The sequence below is a fragment of the Drosophila hydei genome, unplaced genomic scaffold, assembly GCF_003285905.1.
Source record: "Drosophila hydei strain 15085-1641.00,03,60 unplaced genomic scaffold, DhydRS2 tig00000001-arrow-pilon, whole genome shotgun sequence".
NCBI classification, from domain to species: Eukaryota; Metazoa; Arthropoda; class Insecta; order Diptera; family Drosophilidae; genus Drosophila; species Drosophila hydei.
This window is the reverse complement of record NW_022045643.1, coordinates 8,198,044-8,215,497: the sequence shown is the minus strand read 5'-3', so window position 1 is coordinate 8,215,497 and position 17,454 is coordinate 8,198,044. Positions and strand designations below refer to the sequence as shown.

The following is a 17,454-nucleotide window of genomic DNA, read 5'->3' as shown; positions in this document are numbered from 1 at the left end:
CATCACTGAGAGAGCACAGAACAGAACAGAACATAAGACAGAGAGAGAGTAGTACGAAAACCTGCTGAGTGAGCAACTGGGTTTGTGTGTGTGCGAGAGAGAATCTGTGTGAGTGGGCGAATATGCTGCACAATGAAAGTGAAAACCGTTCGTTGTGACTATCGCTGTATGCGTGCTTGGCTGCAAAGTGGGCACGTCTGACAGAGCGAGGAAGCCCCGCTAACCGACTGTAATGAGCGAGAGAGAGACAGAGAGGAAGCAAGTGTATGTGTGTGAGTGTGAGAGAGCGTGAGCTTGCGCTAAGCAAACGAGGAAGCAAAGCCAAAAATGCTGTAAAGAATACAAAAAGCAAAACATAAATAAACAAAAATAAACGCGAATGAGCGTACGAACGGCAAACATGCACAAACCAAGTTTCGTTTTTTTGGGGTTAACAAATTGTGGCATGAGTAGGGTCCACAAAAATTTTAATGGAGTTGCCACCCAGTTGGGGGTGGCTCACGAAAATAAGAATAATGAATAATGAATAGGGGTAGTTCTCTGGATTGCTTGCTGTGTGTCTGTGTATTCGAGGCGAAGTTTGAGTGGGCAGCAACTTCCGCCCAACCATAACAACAATAATAACAAGGAGCAAAGCAGTGCGTATGAGCAATATGCGTTAGAAAAAGACTAGCGTACAGACAGAGTTACGCATTGAGGTAGGTTCGTATTTGAGATACTTAAGGGAAGTAGAATATGGCTGAATAAACAGATTTTATTACGTTTTTATTGCACTTTCAGTGCCAATTCATTCAGTTGCCCAAATACATAGCGGGGCACGTATCCAAGCTGATGCATTCGCATTAGTCAATTCATAAATTATACAAAAGCAACAAAAGCTTCCGTAAACGTCAAATCGTCAGAGTCACAATTTGACCCCAAACATACAAAAAAAAAAACAACCGCAGCGACAAATGAGCAATAAATACTTGCACACACTCATACGCACACGAATGCACGAGTGCATAAACAAGCGCCAGTGACAAAATTCAATAGCAAAGTAATCAGCGAGCGAAACGCAACCTCATGGATGCAATCTCATTGCAGTCACACACAAACGCACACATTCATGCATGCTTGCCTGCGTGTGTGTACATATTGCAAACACAACAAACGTATTGACCTTAACACTGAATGCTCATTGCTGACAACGCGCCGCTCCACATACACACATTACGAAGAATTTGTAATAGAAACTCAAAAGCAAGAGAGCGCAAAAGAGCGCACGCGAATGCAACTACTAAGCAGAAAGAGTGCCAGAGTGGGAAAGAGAGAGAGAGAGAGAGCGAGTGAGCAGCAGCTAGCGCGTGTTTAGTCAAGTTCACCAATACCAAGGCAAGGTTAACAGCAGCTGTCGCTGTCGCTGTGTGTGTCACTGGCGCACTTAACAGAGCGTCTACAGCGGCGCTACAGTTGAGCGAGCAGCGCCCTGTTAAGAATCAGACACAGAAGAGTTTCGATAGCTGGGTGTTGCTTATGTGTGTATATGTGTGTGTGTGGGTAATTTGGAGTTGCAGCCCGCCCCGTGAATGGACCAGACACTGAAGGTTGGGGGGCCTAATGAGGGTTGCAATGTCTGGAGTTTTGAAGTTTCTGTGCAAAAGTGGGCGCCATTTGTGAGAGCTGCTCTGGAATGAGTCAGACATTTTGGGCAGGCTATCTAAATAAGATGAGGAGGTCCTTCTTTGATGACATCAAAATGACTGATCCTGATAGTGAAAGGTCAAATGGGATTGATGGGGTTCGGAACATCAAAAAATTAACTCTGGCTGTGCACAATAATTCAATTACTTCTTTATATAGTTTGGAATAGTACCGTTAATCAGCAACATTCTCCTTTGCAGTCTATATCATTATACTCTCTTCGTAGCACATATTCCAATTGTCTCCTCAATGCAACAGCACACATTTTAACAGTGATCATTGTGATCATTGTGATCACACACAAACACAAACGTTGAACACAATCAAGACGATATGCAATTTATTATAGCACTTGTACGTAACAATTGAAAGTTAATCTCACATTTGTAGACTAGAGCAGGCTACAATAATAACATTCGGAGCGCATCTGAGAGTGAGATTTGCCTGGCAACTGGACGAGTTGAGAACCAAATGCAGAACAAACGTGCGACATGACGTCGTTAACGCGACTGAAACGAGACAGAAATTTGCAAAAGTGAAAAATTCTACTTTCAATATGAAAACCGAACTGCGAATTTGTGCAGCAGCGTCGACTGCGGCATCAGCAGCAACAGCAGCAGCAGCACAGACACCAACACAAACAACAGACTCTGCTGCCGCCCGGTCGCATTGGCTGGGCGGGAGTTGTGCACGGAAGAATGGCCAAAGCCAAAGCCGAACGCAGAAAGCTGAAAGCGCACTGTGGGTGTGGGTAAGGTAGGTCGTGGTATGGGAATGTCGCTCAGCACGAAGAGAGTGAAGCGCAAAAAGTAAAAAGAGAGCGCGGCCGTGAGAGCAAGTGTGAGAGCACATTGTTGCGACTCTGCCGTCGGCGAATGCAGAAAACAAAGCGTAGCCCAGAGAAGTCAATGTACAATACGTTGGGGGTGCAATGAACAAGGGACTGACTATGACGCTGACGCTGACGCTGACGACGGCGACGACGAGGACGGAAGTGTTGGGCTGCAGATTTACGCTGTTATTATACCCTAAGGGCGAGCAATTAAATCGGGTATGTTTAAAAAGTTTTAAATGCATTAATATGCAGCGTAAATTAAATGAAAAATATTCTCGCAAAGTTAAGCAAATTAATTATGTGAATTAAATTGAATTAGTTAGGGTATTTCAAAGTCCCTGTATATTATTGCTGCATGCCATATGCAGCGATATTTGTATTACAGGGCATTTTGCAGTTGCTATGGATGTAGAGTTATATTCACAGTTGGCTTTAGCTGCGTCTGGAACCGTTGTTATTGCCGTTGCCCCTTTGTGTGAGTTTTTTTTTTGTTTTTGGGGTTGCAAAGTTTGGCATAGAATTCCTGGAGTTGCCGTAGCATAGAAATTACGAATATATATACAAATAATTGCAAAAATCCAGAGTGGGTGGGGCCACAGATTGTCTGTCTGGAGTTACAACCCTCGAGCGTTCAATTGAAAGCAATAGCAAAAGTCTTTTAATGTCGTCTTCGAACGTCTGGGCGAAGGAAGGCGCTCGCCCGTTCGCTCCAACGCTAAGGTCGCTAATGACGATTAAGTTTTGTCTTGAACTTTATGTGTGCAGTGTTAAGCTATCCTGCCCCCCAGTCCGTTCAAGCTCGAATCGTAAGGTTATGCGAGTTTTACCTCCATTCACTGACATTGGATAAATATCATGGTCAATGGCAATGACAGAGCTGTGAAATACGCCCGGCTTTAAGCAGGGGCAGCCAGACGACACCCCAAACATACATTTGTAGTTTAGGCTTGGTGGCAACTCTCTACTCTCTTCTCGCTCTCTTTCTCTATCTCTATCGCTCTTTCTTTTGCTCACACTCTCGTTCTCTTTGCGCTGGAGAGCTGCAAATGCAACGCGCATGTTCCGCGTTGTACGTTGCACATTGCAAAAGTCCTTCGTTCGCGCTGCACGAAGGTTAACAGTTTTCAGGGGCATTCGCTACAACAACTATGCAAAGGACTCACTACCAAGGGCAAGGACACGCAAGCATGCGCATTTCCGCATGCACAGCGAACGTTGCACAGACACACACACACGCACAGTTGCCGATTCCTGGTAGGGACAGCTCCTCTTGAGCTGCCACGCGCCCACTCTCATTGCCAAGGTCTGGGCGCTGCCTGCACCGGTTTGCCGGCTTCTGCAGCAGCTGCCGCTGGTGCATGCTGCAAATGACATTGAGAGGTGTCTGAGGTTGGAGGTCAGTGGTGGGGCGATTGGGCATCACGCTGCGGTCTGGCTGCTGGGCAGACGGCATTAATTTCAGGGTTGTCCCTGGCATTGTCTAGCATCGCGGTCTGTGACCATCAACACGAACCCCTTTGTGTCCTTTAACCGTTTTATCATTGACAATTCCTTGGCATTCGACGCACCTAATCAACATTTTATTGTTTGTCCAAAATATCTTTTACCCTAAACCCAAGGACTATCAAAGAGTTTTGCTTGGTTTTACAAATAGAACTTCGTGGTTTCCAAGCCTTGTCTAATTTTAATTATTTCTACTAAAATATAAATATAATTAATAGTAATTATAAAATATAATTAAATCATATTGATAAAGGCGGCATTAGTGATAATAGACTCGATGAAAATCACATAGAAAGGCGATATTATTTGGGGGAACGAGAGAATGATTGTGAGCAGAAAAAGAGAAAGACAGGAAAAGAGAAATAGAGAAACTGCGGGAAATATCCAACTAATAAAAAAGAGATAGAGAGAGAGAGAGAGAGAGATGTAAAGAAAGCGAGAGAGAAAGAGAGAAATAAAGAAAAAAGAGACAGAGAAAGACAGAGACAGAGAGAGAGAAAGAGAGAGAGAGAGAGAGAGAGAGAGAGGGAGAGAGAGACATAGAGAGATGGATAGATAGATAGAGATAGATATATAGAGAGAGAAAGGGACAGAGAGGGAGAGAGAGGAGGATCGAAGAGCAAAAAGAGTATGCGTAGGGAGACTAGAAAGCGAAAAAAAATAAAGGAACGGAAAGAGACTGAGGAAAAAAAATTGAGATCGAGTATGAGACAATTAGTAGAGATAAATGTGGAAAGAGAGATGTAGATGGAGCCAGACTGAGAGAGGGATGGAGTGATAATAAGATAGACAAAGAGAGAGAAAGAGATTGTGTAAAGAAAGATATAGAGAAAGACAAAGGAAGAGGAAAAAAAGAGAGAAAATTGAAATTTTTTTTAAATATTAAATGAAGACTGAGAAAAAGAAACGAAAATCTAGCAATGAACGAAATTTAAATGGAGAAAGAAAGATATATCTTGTTGTTTCTGTCTCTCTACATTTATCTCTTTCTTCTACGTATACTAAAAGTATGTATTTTCACATATTAATAACATTTATCAAGTGTCAACTATAAGCCCTTTGACAACTTTTCTATACCGAACGAGTCAAGATTACTTTCCAATCTATGTCCTCAACACAGTCTCCCTAATTGAGCGAAGCCAAATGCCCATGTTGTGCCCTGAGCATAAAAAGTCAGACAATGGCGTTCGATTGATACCCTAACCCGTGGCGAGCAGCAAATTGTTGCCAATTATTAGGTCAACGTGCGTGCAGTGAACCGATTTTTGGGGCTAATGCTATTCAGCGCCCAAATGTATGCTATAAGTCAGTCGAAGTTGAGGCAGTTGAGGCTCAGTTCAATGAAACAGCTCGACGCCCGAGTTTATTTTATTCATGCAAAGCCCTCACAGCACACACAGAGAGAGTGAGAGAGAGAGGCAGAAATATGGGGAGCACCGCCCGGTCAGTGACTCATTAGGCACCTCCGTTGGGAGGCAGGCAACACACAAAAACTTTACATCGAGTTTTGTCCTGACTGTTTGCCAGGACACGTATGTGCGGCATTCGGTTTGCCCATCGGACTGTGCTTTATTTATGTAATGACTGAAAAGGTGCGACTCCCCCAGTGAATCATTCGCATTTGGCTTGGATGAGTAATCATTTCGTTTCTGTTTTATTTTTTTTTTGTGGCTTAGCAGCCGCCATGGACAGCGTGTGTCCATTGCACCTGATGTTCAGCTGTATGACAGGTTAAACACAAGTTCAAAGTTCGTCATGGTTTTTGGGAAAAACGAAAAGTTTACAAATGCCATGACGAAGTTCAAATTCCCTAAGGAACATTTTGTTTTTCCAAAATGATGTGGTTCAAACGATATGGTCTATATGTATAAGAATGTAGTAGAGCTATGTTTTGATTGATAGGACTGGGCCTAAAGGCCAGCATATACACATAGAGTCTAGACTTATTATACCTTCTCTTCAACCATTCTACAGTATTTCAAGTTCACTTTCCGTTCACCTCTTGTTATTGTTGAAATACTGCTCAGGTAAGTCCGGTAAATTACACTTATGTTCATCTCTTGTCCAAGAACTTTTTTATATATTTTCATTATGCCTAACAATATCGAAATACTCAAGCTCCACTCAACAAGTTTGCTCTAAACATGGCGATAATCCGTTTGCTCTTGCCAGACACATATTTTAAGGGATATAAATATGGGTATACAAATGTATATAGAAATTCAACTGGCAGATTATAAATATTCTATATTATAATTCTTATATATATATGATACTTAGTACATATATATATATATATATTTGAATAAATAATCATAAGAAACATTTATGTCTTTTTGTCTTTCAAAAATTTAAATTTATTATAATTATTATTTTTAATTTTAATTTTAATTTTTATACTAATAAAAATCTTAAAAATATTAATTCTTTAAATTTTCGTGTAACTTTGAATTTACTTCACTAAAGTTAAAAAATTGTAATAAATAAATGTTCAAAATTGTATTAAATTTTTAAATAATTAAATTCTATTAAAAAAATAGTATTCTTAATTATAGTAAATTAAAATTATTTTTAAGCATTTTAAAAGTGTTTTATTATACTTTAACAATATTATTATTTAATAATATTACAGTAAAAATATATGTTTTAATTTTGATCTTCTTTTTTAATATTAAAATTTAAAAAAAGTTAAATATTTTTAAAACTTTAATAAAATAAAAAAACAATAAATGGTTTACATTTTAAATTTGTTTTATTCAATTTTAATAATATTACAAAATAATAATATTACATAATTATATATTATATAACTTTACCTGAATTTTTTTTAATTTTACATAATTTTAAATTTTTTTTAATAAATTATAATAAAATTAAAAATATTAATATTTTATCTACTATTATTACCAAACATTATTTAACATAGTCCCAGCGTCCTTCCCTGTGGCCGCTAAGTCCACAAACAGATTCCAGCTCATGCCACCAAAAAGCTGCTCGTCAAGCTGCAGCCCAACCTTTATTTCAGTTCGTGCCACAGACTCATGGTTTATTGACCTTCATGTGGCTGCTGCTGCTGCTGCTGCACATTGCGTCACCATATGTTGCCTCTGCTGTTATCTCACAAAATCCATCAAATTGTTTAGCCTGTCGGTTGCATGCCCCAAAACAAGTCAAGCCCTTGCTGCCCCGTTGTTGCATTGAAATTAGCGAAAGTTCAACTGCCACGCATTTGTTGCAAATTCATTTTGGTGGTAAGAGACAGCGACTGTCTGTGTTTGTACAAGTCCACAGAGCAGGAGGGCGGGCAGGTTGGAGTAGGGGTGGAAGGGGCTTACCATTAACAAAGGGGTTGCATATGCGTCGCCAACTGCAATCTGTATAACTTTCGCACAGTTTGCTGGCGTCGCATGGCTTATTGTTGCCATTAAGGGGGTTATAAAAGCCCAGCCAGGCATTGCCTCGGTATGTGTGTGTCTGTGTGTGCCTGTAGATCAAGTGTAAGACGCAAAAGGAGTTACAGAAGTTATTTGAAAACAGATAGATATAGACATAGATAAAGATATAGATATAGATATAGATATAGATATAGATATAGATATAGATATAGATATAGATATAGATATAGATATAGATATAGATATAGATATAGATATAGATATAGATATAGATATAGATATAGATATAGATATAGATATAGATATAGATATAGATATAGATATAGATATAGATATAGATATAGATATAGATATAGATATAGATATAGATATAGATATAGATATAGATATAGATATAGATTAGATATAGATATAGATATAGATATAGTATAGATATAGATATAGATATAGATATAGATATAGATATAGATATAGATATAGATATAGATATAGATATAGATATAGATATAGTATAGATATAGATATAGATATAGATATAGATATAGATATAGATATAGATATAGATCTAGATATAGATATAGATATAGATATAGATATAGATATAGATATAGATATAGATATAGATATAGATATAGATATAGTATAGATATAGATATAGATATAGATATAGATATAGATATAGATATAGATATAGATATAGATATAGATATATATAGATATAGATATAGATATAGATATAGATATAGATATAGATATAGATATAGATATAGATATAGATATATATAGATGTAGATATACATATAGATATAGATATAGATATAGATACTAGATATAGATATAGATATATATAGATGTAGATATACATTAAGATATAGATATAGATATAGATACAGATACAGATATAGATATAGATATAGATTATAGATATAGATTATAGATATAGATATAGATATAGATATCTCGCTGTCGCTCTCCCTCTCGCTCTCGCTCTCGCTCTCGCTCCCGCTCCCGCTCTCGCTCTCGCTCTCGCTCTCGCTCTCGCTCTCGCTCTCGCTCTCGCTCTCGCTCTCGCTCTCGCTCTCGCTCTCGCTCTCGCTCTCTCTCCTGTCCTCTCCCTCTCGCTCTCGCTCTCGCTCTCGCTCCCGCTCCCGCTCTCGCTCTCGCTCGCTCTCGCTCTAGCTCTCGCTCTCGCTCTCGCTCTCGCTCTCGCTCTCGCTCTCGCTCTCGCCTCTCGCTCTCGCTCTCGCTCTCGCTCTCGCTCTCCGCTCTCGCATCTCGCTCTCGCTCTCGTCTCGCTCTCGCTCTCGCTCTCGCTCTCGCTCTCGCTCTCGCTCTCGCTCTCGCTCTCGCTCTCGCTCTCGCTCTCGCTCTCGCTCTCGCTCTCGCTCTCGCTCTCGCTCTCGCTCTCGCTCTCGCTCTCGCTCTCGCTCTCGCTCTCTCTCGCTCTCGCTCTCGCTCTCGCTCTCGCTCTCGCTCTCGCTATCGCTCTCGCTCTCGCTCTCGCTCTCGCTCTCGCTCTCTCTCTCTCGCTCTCGCTCTCGCTCTCCTCTCGCTCTCGCTCTCGCTCTCGCTCTCGCTCTCGCTCTCGCTCTCGCTCTCGCTCTCGCTCTCGCTCTCGCTCTCGCATCTCGCTCTCGCTCTCGCTCTCGCTCTCGCTCTCGCTCTCGCTCTCGCTCTCGCTCTCGCTCTCGCTCTCGCTCTCGCTCTCGCTCTCGCTCTCGCTCTCGCTCTCGCTCTCGCTCTCGCTCTCGCTCTCGCTCTCGCTCTACGCTCTCGCTCTCGCTCGTCGCTCTCGCTCTCGCTCTCGCTCTCGCTCTCGCATCTCGCTCTCGCTCTCGCTCTCGCTCTCGCTCTCGCTCTCGCTCTCGCTCTCGCTCTCGCTCTCCTCTCGCTCTCGCTCTCGCTCTCGCTCTCGCTCTCGCTCTCCTCTCGCTCTCGCTCTCGCTCTCGCTCTCGCTCTCGCTCTCGCTCTCTCTCTCTCGCTCTCGCTCTCCTCTCGCTCTGCTCTCGCTCTCGCTATAGATATAGATATAGATATAGATATAGATATAGATATAGATATAGATATAGATATAGATATAGATATAGATATAGATATAGATATAGATATAGATATAGATATAGATATAGATATAGATATAGATATAGATATAGATATAGATATAGATATAGATATAGATATAGATATAGATATAGATATAGATATAGATATAGATATAGATATAGATATAGATATAGATATAGATATAGATATAGATATAGATATAGATATAGATATAGATATAGATATAGATATAGATATAGATATAGATATAGATATAGATATAGATATAGATATAGATATAGATATAGATATAGATATAGATATAGATATAGATATAGATATAGATATATAGATATAGATATAGATATAGATATAGATATAGATATAGATATAGATATAGATATAGATATAAATACAGATTGAGATATATAGCATTATCCAAAGAATCAAATCTTTTGTTTCTTTCTCTCTTCTGCTCTGTCTCTCTCCCTCCGTATGTACACATTTACTGTTATAATTATATGTTGTCCACAGTTTTCCAGAATGACAGCTCAACTCTTCCTCTTGTCCATATTTTGTACACGGTGTTCCGGCAGCTCTGGATCGTAGCACCTGGAACTTACCTGTTATGTGTCAAGCTAAGCACAATAACAAAGTAAGCTGCACGATATGCTTTTAGTGAGGTCTCAGGGGTAATTTGTCATGCGCCTGCCACACTGCAGTTGCAAGTTGCAACAGTCAGCAAATAGTTGTAGCTGAAACGGGGGTTGCATATGTGGTAAGTGGCAAGTGGCAAGTGGCAAGTGAGCTGTGTGAGTCACCTTACCTAGTTCCAGTTGGCAAATTCTCATGACAATTGCAACGATTACAAGACTTTCCTCCTTCACCAAGAACTTTCTCCCATGAAAATGCTTACGACACACAGGTAACTTTCACCAATAGAACAGGTAAGCACTCGGAACTCGGAACTTGCTTGGCCAGTCTTTAGCTCTGCAGTTTGCCTTTGAAGAAAATAATAACAACTGGCTTTTGTTCTTCACTTGAAAGGTGAAAAACTAGTTTTTCCATCAGCGGCATTCAAATGCAGAAAATGCATCGATAGAACTAAGAATGTTGCAACATCACTAGAGCATGATCGACGCCAAAATACCCTGTGTTATTTTATGCATATTCAAATGTTGAGTAATTCTTCAATGGAAGAGAAAGAATCTTAATAGTGTTATAAACGTTCAAATACCCTGTAATTTATTTTTATTAGTAATTTATGATATTTTACAAAAATTATAAAAATATAATTTTAGACATAGAAAATATATTTAATTTTTTTTTGCAGTTAATTGAAACAGAGTTTGATACATAATATATCTAAAATTATATTTCTATAAAAATAATATTTAAAAATTTCTAGACACAAAGCTTAAAAAACCAACAAATTAATATAGAAGACATTTTTATTCATGCACACACATAAATATTCACATAGAATTTATACACCCCGCTTAACAAAATTTTACAGGGTATATTTTTTGCAGCGTTGTTGCATGGCAATGACCTTAGCCTTAGACATGCAGCCTTAGCCTTGAATCTTCTAATAGTTTCCAGCGCGGTTTGTTGGCTTTTCTTGCCACCAACCAGGTGGAGGCAACATTTGTGGAAAACTGGCCAAGCGAGTGAAATTACAAGTGGAAAACCAGTTAGCAAGCATCGAATGCAAAGCTTGCTGCATAAACAAACATACATATGTGTATGTGTGTGTGGCATGTATAATATCTTCTGCTTGTGCCATGCCCACAGTCAAGGGAAGCGCGCTTGATGCATCATTGCAGTCGGGCTGACGCATAGATAAGCCAATCAACTAGCAACCATAAATGTTTATGAGCAATTGTCTGGCCAAACAGTTGCCAACAACAGCAACCACAACAGCAGCAGCAATTACAACAAAGTTGTGTAATTTCAGCTGTCACACAACTTAAGCAGCCCCCTCGAGCAGCTCGAACTAACTCAGTTGCACAACTTTTACTTTGCAGGCGACAGACGACAACATTGCACAAATTTTCCATTTTTTTTAGTTTTCACTTGTCGTGTTTGTTTGGCGAGTGGGGGAAATGAGTCAACAAGCAGCAAATGCGCAAAATGCAGCAGCGCAGCGGCAGCAACGAAAAACGTCCTGGAGAAAAATCTGGTACGGGTAGGTCAACCACCAGACATTGAACCCAGCACAAAGCAACGCCAACAACGGCAAAGGCAGCGAAGAAAAAGAGCGCATAGAGTCAACAACAAACAGCGACAAAGAGCAGGGCAGAGAGGCTCATGCAATTGAACAGCAGTAACAACAAAAACAACAACAGCAAGCACATGGAGCAGGAGCAGGCAGCGACGCGTCGCGACGCAGCCCGGCTACACACGAATGCGCCAGCACAGTTCGAGTTCGACTTCGTCGTCATCGCCAACGCTAGCGTCGTCGTCGTCATCGTCGTTGTTGTCGGCGCATTGTGTGCAAGTTTAGTGGGTTGAGTGACACAGACACAGTTTGCTTTTGGCACGGGAGCGGAACGGGTCGAACAGAGCGAACGAGTTTTTTTTGCATTTTATTTTGAGTCCGACTCTGCTGGATGTTGTAATATACGCGGCAAGTGTTGCCACTGCAATCAGTTTTTGCGCAGTTCTATGTCGTTGGAGTTGTTTGTTAGAAGTTTCTAGTCAATTCAGAACAGTCTGGCAACGCTGCTGCTCCGCATTGCATGTGCGGATGTGCAAATGTTTTAGTCGTTGCTAACGATTAAATGCAGAAATGCGCACAAACACATTCACACAGTTACACAGACAGCCAGCACGTGTGTGTTGGTGTGCTTTGCTGTGTGTTGGTGTTTTTTGCTCGTGTCTGCAGCGCTGCGAATGAGAATGCGAGTCGAATTGAGTCAAGAGTAGAGTAGGACAAAAGGGAGACACAATTTTGGTAGCAATGACCTTCACCGCGTTGTTCAAGTTGTGGCGTGGCATGATGTTGTTGCTGCTGCTGCTGCTGCTGCTGCTGCTCTCTGCTGCTGCACAGGAAAAAGATAAATACATAGATAGAAGAGTTGAAGTGGTGGGGGGACAATAAATGATGCATAAGGCGTCGCTGCATTTAGAGGCGCAGCGAACGGTGTGGGCAGGACAAGTGGGAGGCGACATGACAGCTAGATAGTTAGCTGCTTAGTCGCTGCATTCGTTTTTAGCTCATTCCTTTTTTTTATATTTTGTTTTTGTATTTTTTTTGTCTTTCACTTTGTGCTGCTCCTTCTCTCTCGCTCTCACAGGCTTTTCACTGCACAAATTAAACATGCGAAAGATAAAAGAGCTTTTGTGCTGCGGCTCTGCGGTGACTCCTATGGCTGCCATTGAAAATGGAGAATGGAGTTCATGACCAGATCTGCTTGTGTATGCATGTATGTGTGTCTGTGTGTGTGTGTGTGTGTGTGTGTGTGTGTGTGTGTGTGTATGGCGTAAACTTGACACTGGCGCTGATTGTGGAGTTGGTTCTGGCTCTGGTTCTGGCTGTGGCTGTGGGTGTGGGTGTGGGTGGCTTTGCCCAAAGGGTGCGGCCAGTTCTGCTTGTTGTTGTTTTTCGTTTTTGTTTGTATTTTATTCTCTTTTTTTGTCTTTTTTGTGAAAATTGCTCAAGTGCGACGCAGACGCTGCTGGTATGGGTTAACTTTTGGTATCATTGACCTGCTCCGCTCTGCGCTTACAATGCCACTGGCTCTGGCTCTGGCTCTGACTCTGGCTCCGTTTTTTTTGCAGTTGTGCAGCAGACAAAAAAGCGAACCTCAGACATTTGGCCCGGGGTAAACATGTATTTGGTTGCATATGTGAGTAACGGGGCAGGTTGGGGCGCAAGCACTGGCAAGATAGTCACGCTGAGACGCCATTTTGGAAATTGTTGCCAACACAACTGTAAAATTTGTATGTTCACACACACACACACATGCAGAAGCCTCTGTATATGTGTGCTTGCATTTATGTATTCCCCACTTTACAATAGGTTAGTCTGTTATTGTTCTGTTCTGTCGGTGTGTGTGTGTGTGTGTGTGTGAGTGTGCGTGTGTGTACGTGTGTAAGTCTCTCTCTCGCTGTGTATCCCTGACAAACTTATGTATATATAGAAAGTTTTCGCTTTTCGTTGATTTTCATTTTAATTGTGATGCACTTTTCATCATTAAGTGAAATTGTCTAAGGACGCATTCATATGAGATGAACAGGAATAGAAAGGATTGACGAGATATTGAAGATATGTATTTGTACAGTTATACTGAAAGGGTTATTAAACTGAGAGCTGATAGAAATTATATGTACATTTTTATATACATGCATTTAATAAAGTCAAACTTACAAGAAATATTGTATAATAAAAAATAAAAAATATGATATATATATATATATATATATATATATATATATATATATATATATATATGTATATATATATTTTTTTTATATGTAGAAAAATTATATTTATTTTTTTTAATTATTATAATTTATATTTTAGTTTATTATCATAAATATGTGAAATATTAATATTAGTTTTCTGTCATATCTACATTTAACAATTATATCATATATATATATATATATATATAGAAATATATATGTATGTATGTTATTATGCAAAAGTATCGTAAAGTATGAAGAGTTTATAGCGACAGAATCCACACAGTTATCGAAAAAGTATAGAAAGATTCTCCGTACTTCTTAATACTTGAATACTTTTAATTTTTTAATTTTAATTTTGTAAATATTTCTTCCATATATATATATCCTGATTATTATTATTACATTACTTTTATTATTAAATTACATTTATTATTATATCAATATAACTTTTACAAGAGAAACTAAATATCCTATACAATATATTTTATTATGAATTTTCTAGATTTTTTGGAAAACAAATCTTAAAATTTTTTAAAAATATTTTTCCTGATTTGAACACATAATTTTCGATAAATTAGAAACACTTTCTGCATCCTCAGACATACCCTGTACACAGTTTCATATACCACTCCAAGGTTTTATTTACTTAAAATCTTAAATTCGAATTCCATTTGAAATCCTTCTGAATAGAAGGTTTTTCGAGTTTGGTATATAAAGACAATTGCTCTCCAAAGTTGCTTATGATGTGATATATGCCTTATGTTCAGCTCCTTTCTTATATTCCATCATACATTTAATTTCCTGTAAGTTCTCTTGAAGATCGCAGCAGCCTTTGCCTATCGCTCGGAATTCTCGTCGAGCGAACTCGCTTGGGGCACACAAATTCTACAATCATCGAGCTGTAAACATCGAAAAACACGAAGCAACCAGACTATACGGATATATAAATAAATTTGCAAATTTGTTTTATCTATATTCATACATAAATATACCGAATGGATAACTTTAATGTGCCCAAGCGGATCAATCGGAATGTGATGAAGGCCTTGGGTGTTCTGCAGGGTACACACTCGATGACGGCCTTTGTGCCGGCACAGAGCATCATCAAACAGGTGGAGCTGCAGATGCGTCGCAGCAAGAATATGCCCAATATCGAGGAGTATGTGCTGAAGAGTCTGTGCAGTCTCACCCATCTGGGGGTTTTGGTCCGCACGGGCTACTCGGACTATGCGCTGCGTCAGGCGCTTGTGTTTGAGGACGGCACCAGTGCGATTCCGTGGCGCAGCTCAAATACGCCAGTCGAGGTGAGTGTTGACCATGGCCCAATGTCTATAGCTATAGCTATCTAGAGCTGTTGCCCTTAGAGTTCCAGTACAAAGCTGGGCGGAGTAAAGGCTTCGCTTAGAAAACGTGCCACTAAGAGTCGCATGGTTCGCTCTAGGCCCAAGGCCAGGCGTGCCACAATTCGAAATGTTGCTCAGCAGTCGATTATAACACCGAAACCTTGTCGGATATGCGTCAAGCGTAAGCCCAGTGTCGAGCAGCCAATGGAATCCGAGCCGGCCGCTAATGAAGTATCCGCTCTAGTTGAAATACCCAGTGGAAGCATTATCGACTTCAATTCGAATTCGTTTTCACTCGATACACGTTGGAGCTTTAATTACCCAATTCCAATTTCCGCTTCGGGCAGCTGTTAACGATCGTATGTGTATGGAATGGAAGAGGAGAACCAAACGAAGATAAAGGGGGGCAGTAAAAGGGAAGAATTATTTGTCATTTGTTATTCCCTTTGAATTAACCCCAATTCACTCTGCGCAGATGCCTTGTATGTGTGTGTGTGTGTCAGTATGTTTCTCATTTCCAAAATTATAAATAAACCAAATTTCAAATATGACATAACATGGATTTGATTTATTTTAACAGTGTGACTAAGAATTTAATTAATGGAAGATGATTTAGGGCTAGTTAGAAAACTTACTATTCTACTACTATTACTTGCAATTACATTTCTACTTACTAATTCTTCTACTATTAACTACTAATTATACTAATTCTACTCGTACTTCTGCTACTTCTACTTCCACGACTACTACTTATACTACTATTACTTTTACTACTACTTCTACCTCCAAATTTTCTACTAATTCTACTACTATTACTACTACTAGTGCTACTACCAATTCTACTAATTCTACTTTTACTACTAATTCTACTACTAGTTCTACTACGAATTCTACTACTACTTCTACTACTAATTCTACTACCAATTCTACTACTACTGCTACTCCTATTTCCAAATTTTCTACTAGTTCTACTACTACTTCTACTACTAATTCTACTACTAATTCTCCTACTACTTCTACTACTAATTCTACTACTACTACTTCTACTACTAATTGTACTACTACTTCTACTACGAGTGCTACTACTAATTCTACTACTTTTACTACTTATTCTACTACTAATTTTACTACTACTTCTACTACTAATTTTACTACTACTTCTACTACTAATTCTACTAGTACTTCTACTACTAGTGCTACTACTAATTCTACTAATTCTACTACTTTTACTACTAATTCTACTACTTCTACTACGAATTCTACTACTTTTACTACTACTTCTACTACTAATTCTACTACTAATTCTACTATTTTTGCTGCTTTTTATACTACTTTTTCTTGTATAACTCTTAATAACTACTTCTACTATTTCTTTTAGTACTAGTTCTACTACTAATCATGCTACTTTTACTACTACTTCTACTACTAATTCTACTAGTACTTCTACTACTAGTGCTACTACTAATTCTACTAATTCTACTACTTTTACTACTAATTCTACTACTTCTACTACGAATTCTACTACTTTTACTACTACTTCTACTACTAATTCTACTACTTTTGCTGCTTCTTATACTACTTTTTCTTGTATTTGTTTCTCTTATTACTACTTCTACTATTTCTTTTACTACTATTCTACTACTAATCATGCTATTTTTACTGCTACTTCTACTACTTATTCTTTTTTTACTACTTCTGTTACGAGTACTTCTACTACTAGTACTTTTAGTACTACTGCTACTACTAATTCTTCTACAACTCTTACTAGTACTACTTCATCTCCATGACTCTTACTACTACATATACTATGATTACTTCTACTATTTCTACTTCTACTAACACTACTTTTACTACTATTACAACTTCTACTGCTATTACTACTTATACTAATTCTACTACTACTATTACTTCTATTACTATTTGTATTACTATTTCTACTATGTTTTATTATTATTTATATTATATTACTACTTACAGGGTATCTAGCAATCGAGCAATATTTATCAAATATATTTCTAATACTAAAAAGCAAGCTCTTTCTACTGCAAAATTAATTACCTTCATCATCTGTGCTAATTACAGAGTATCTCTGCTTCGACTACTCCACTTCTCTTCCCTAATAGGCAGCCTAGAAATGCAAATAGTTGGGTCAGGCGAGGTGTATTCGTGTGTGGCAAAAGCTGAATGCACGAGTAGCATATAGAGTACTCTACATGGCCGTATCATGGCCATGGCCAT

The 17,454-nt window shown here is 39.1% G+C and overlaps 1 protein-coding gene across 1 annotated transcript; it reads left to right on the top strand.

Moving 5' to 3' along the window:
• Nucleotides 1-14,746: 14,746 nt before the first annotated feature.
• Nucleotides 14,747-15,749, top strand: LOC111599246. Its single transcript, XM_023314847.2, has 2 exons — nt 14,747-15,177; nt 15,238-15,749. Exons 1-2 carry the CDS (start codon nt 14,869-14,871, stop codon nt 15,568-15,570), a joined length of 642 nt encoding a protein of 213 aa, XP_023170615.2. The 5' UTR covers nt 14,747-14,868; the 3' UTR covers nt 15,571-15,749.
• The last annotated feature ends 1,705 nt before the right edge of the window (nt 15,750-17,454 follow it).

Coding starts and splice junctions, on each gene's coding strand:
- LOC111599246 (XM_023314847.2), top strand. CDS start 14,869: ATGGATAACTTTAATGTGCCCAAGCGGATCAATCGGAATGTGATGAAG. Junction 15,178..15,237: donor GCTCAAATACGCCAGTCGAG/GTGAGTGTTGAC, acceptor TGTTGCCCTTAG/AGTTCCAGTACAAAGCTGGG.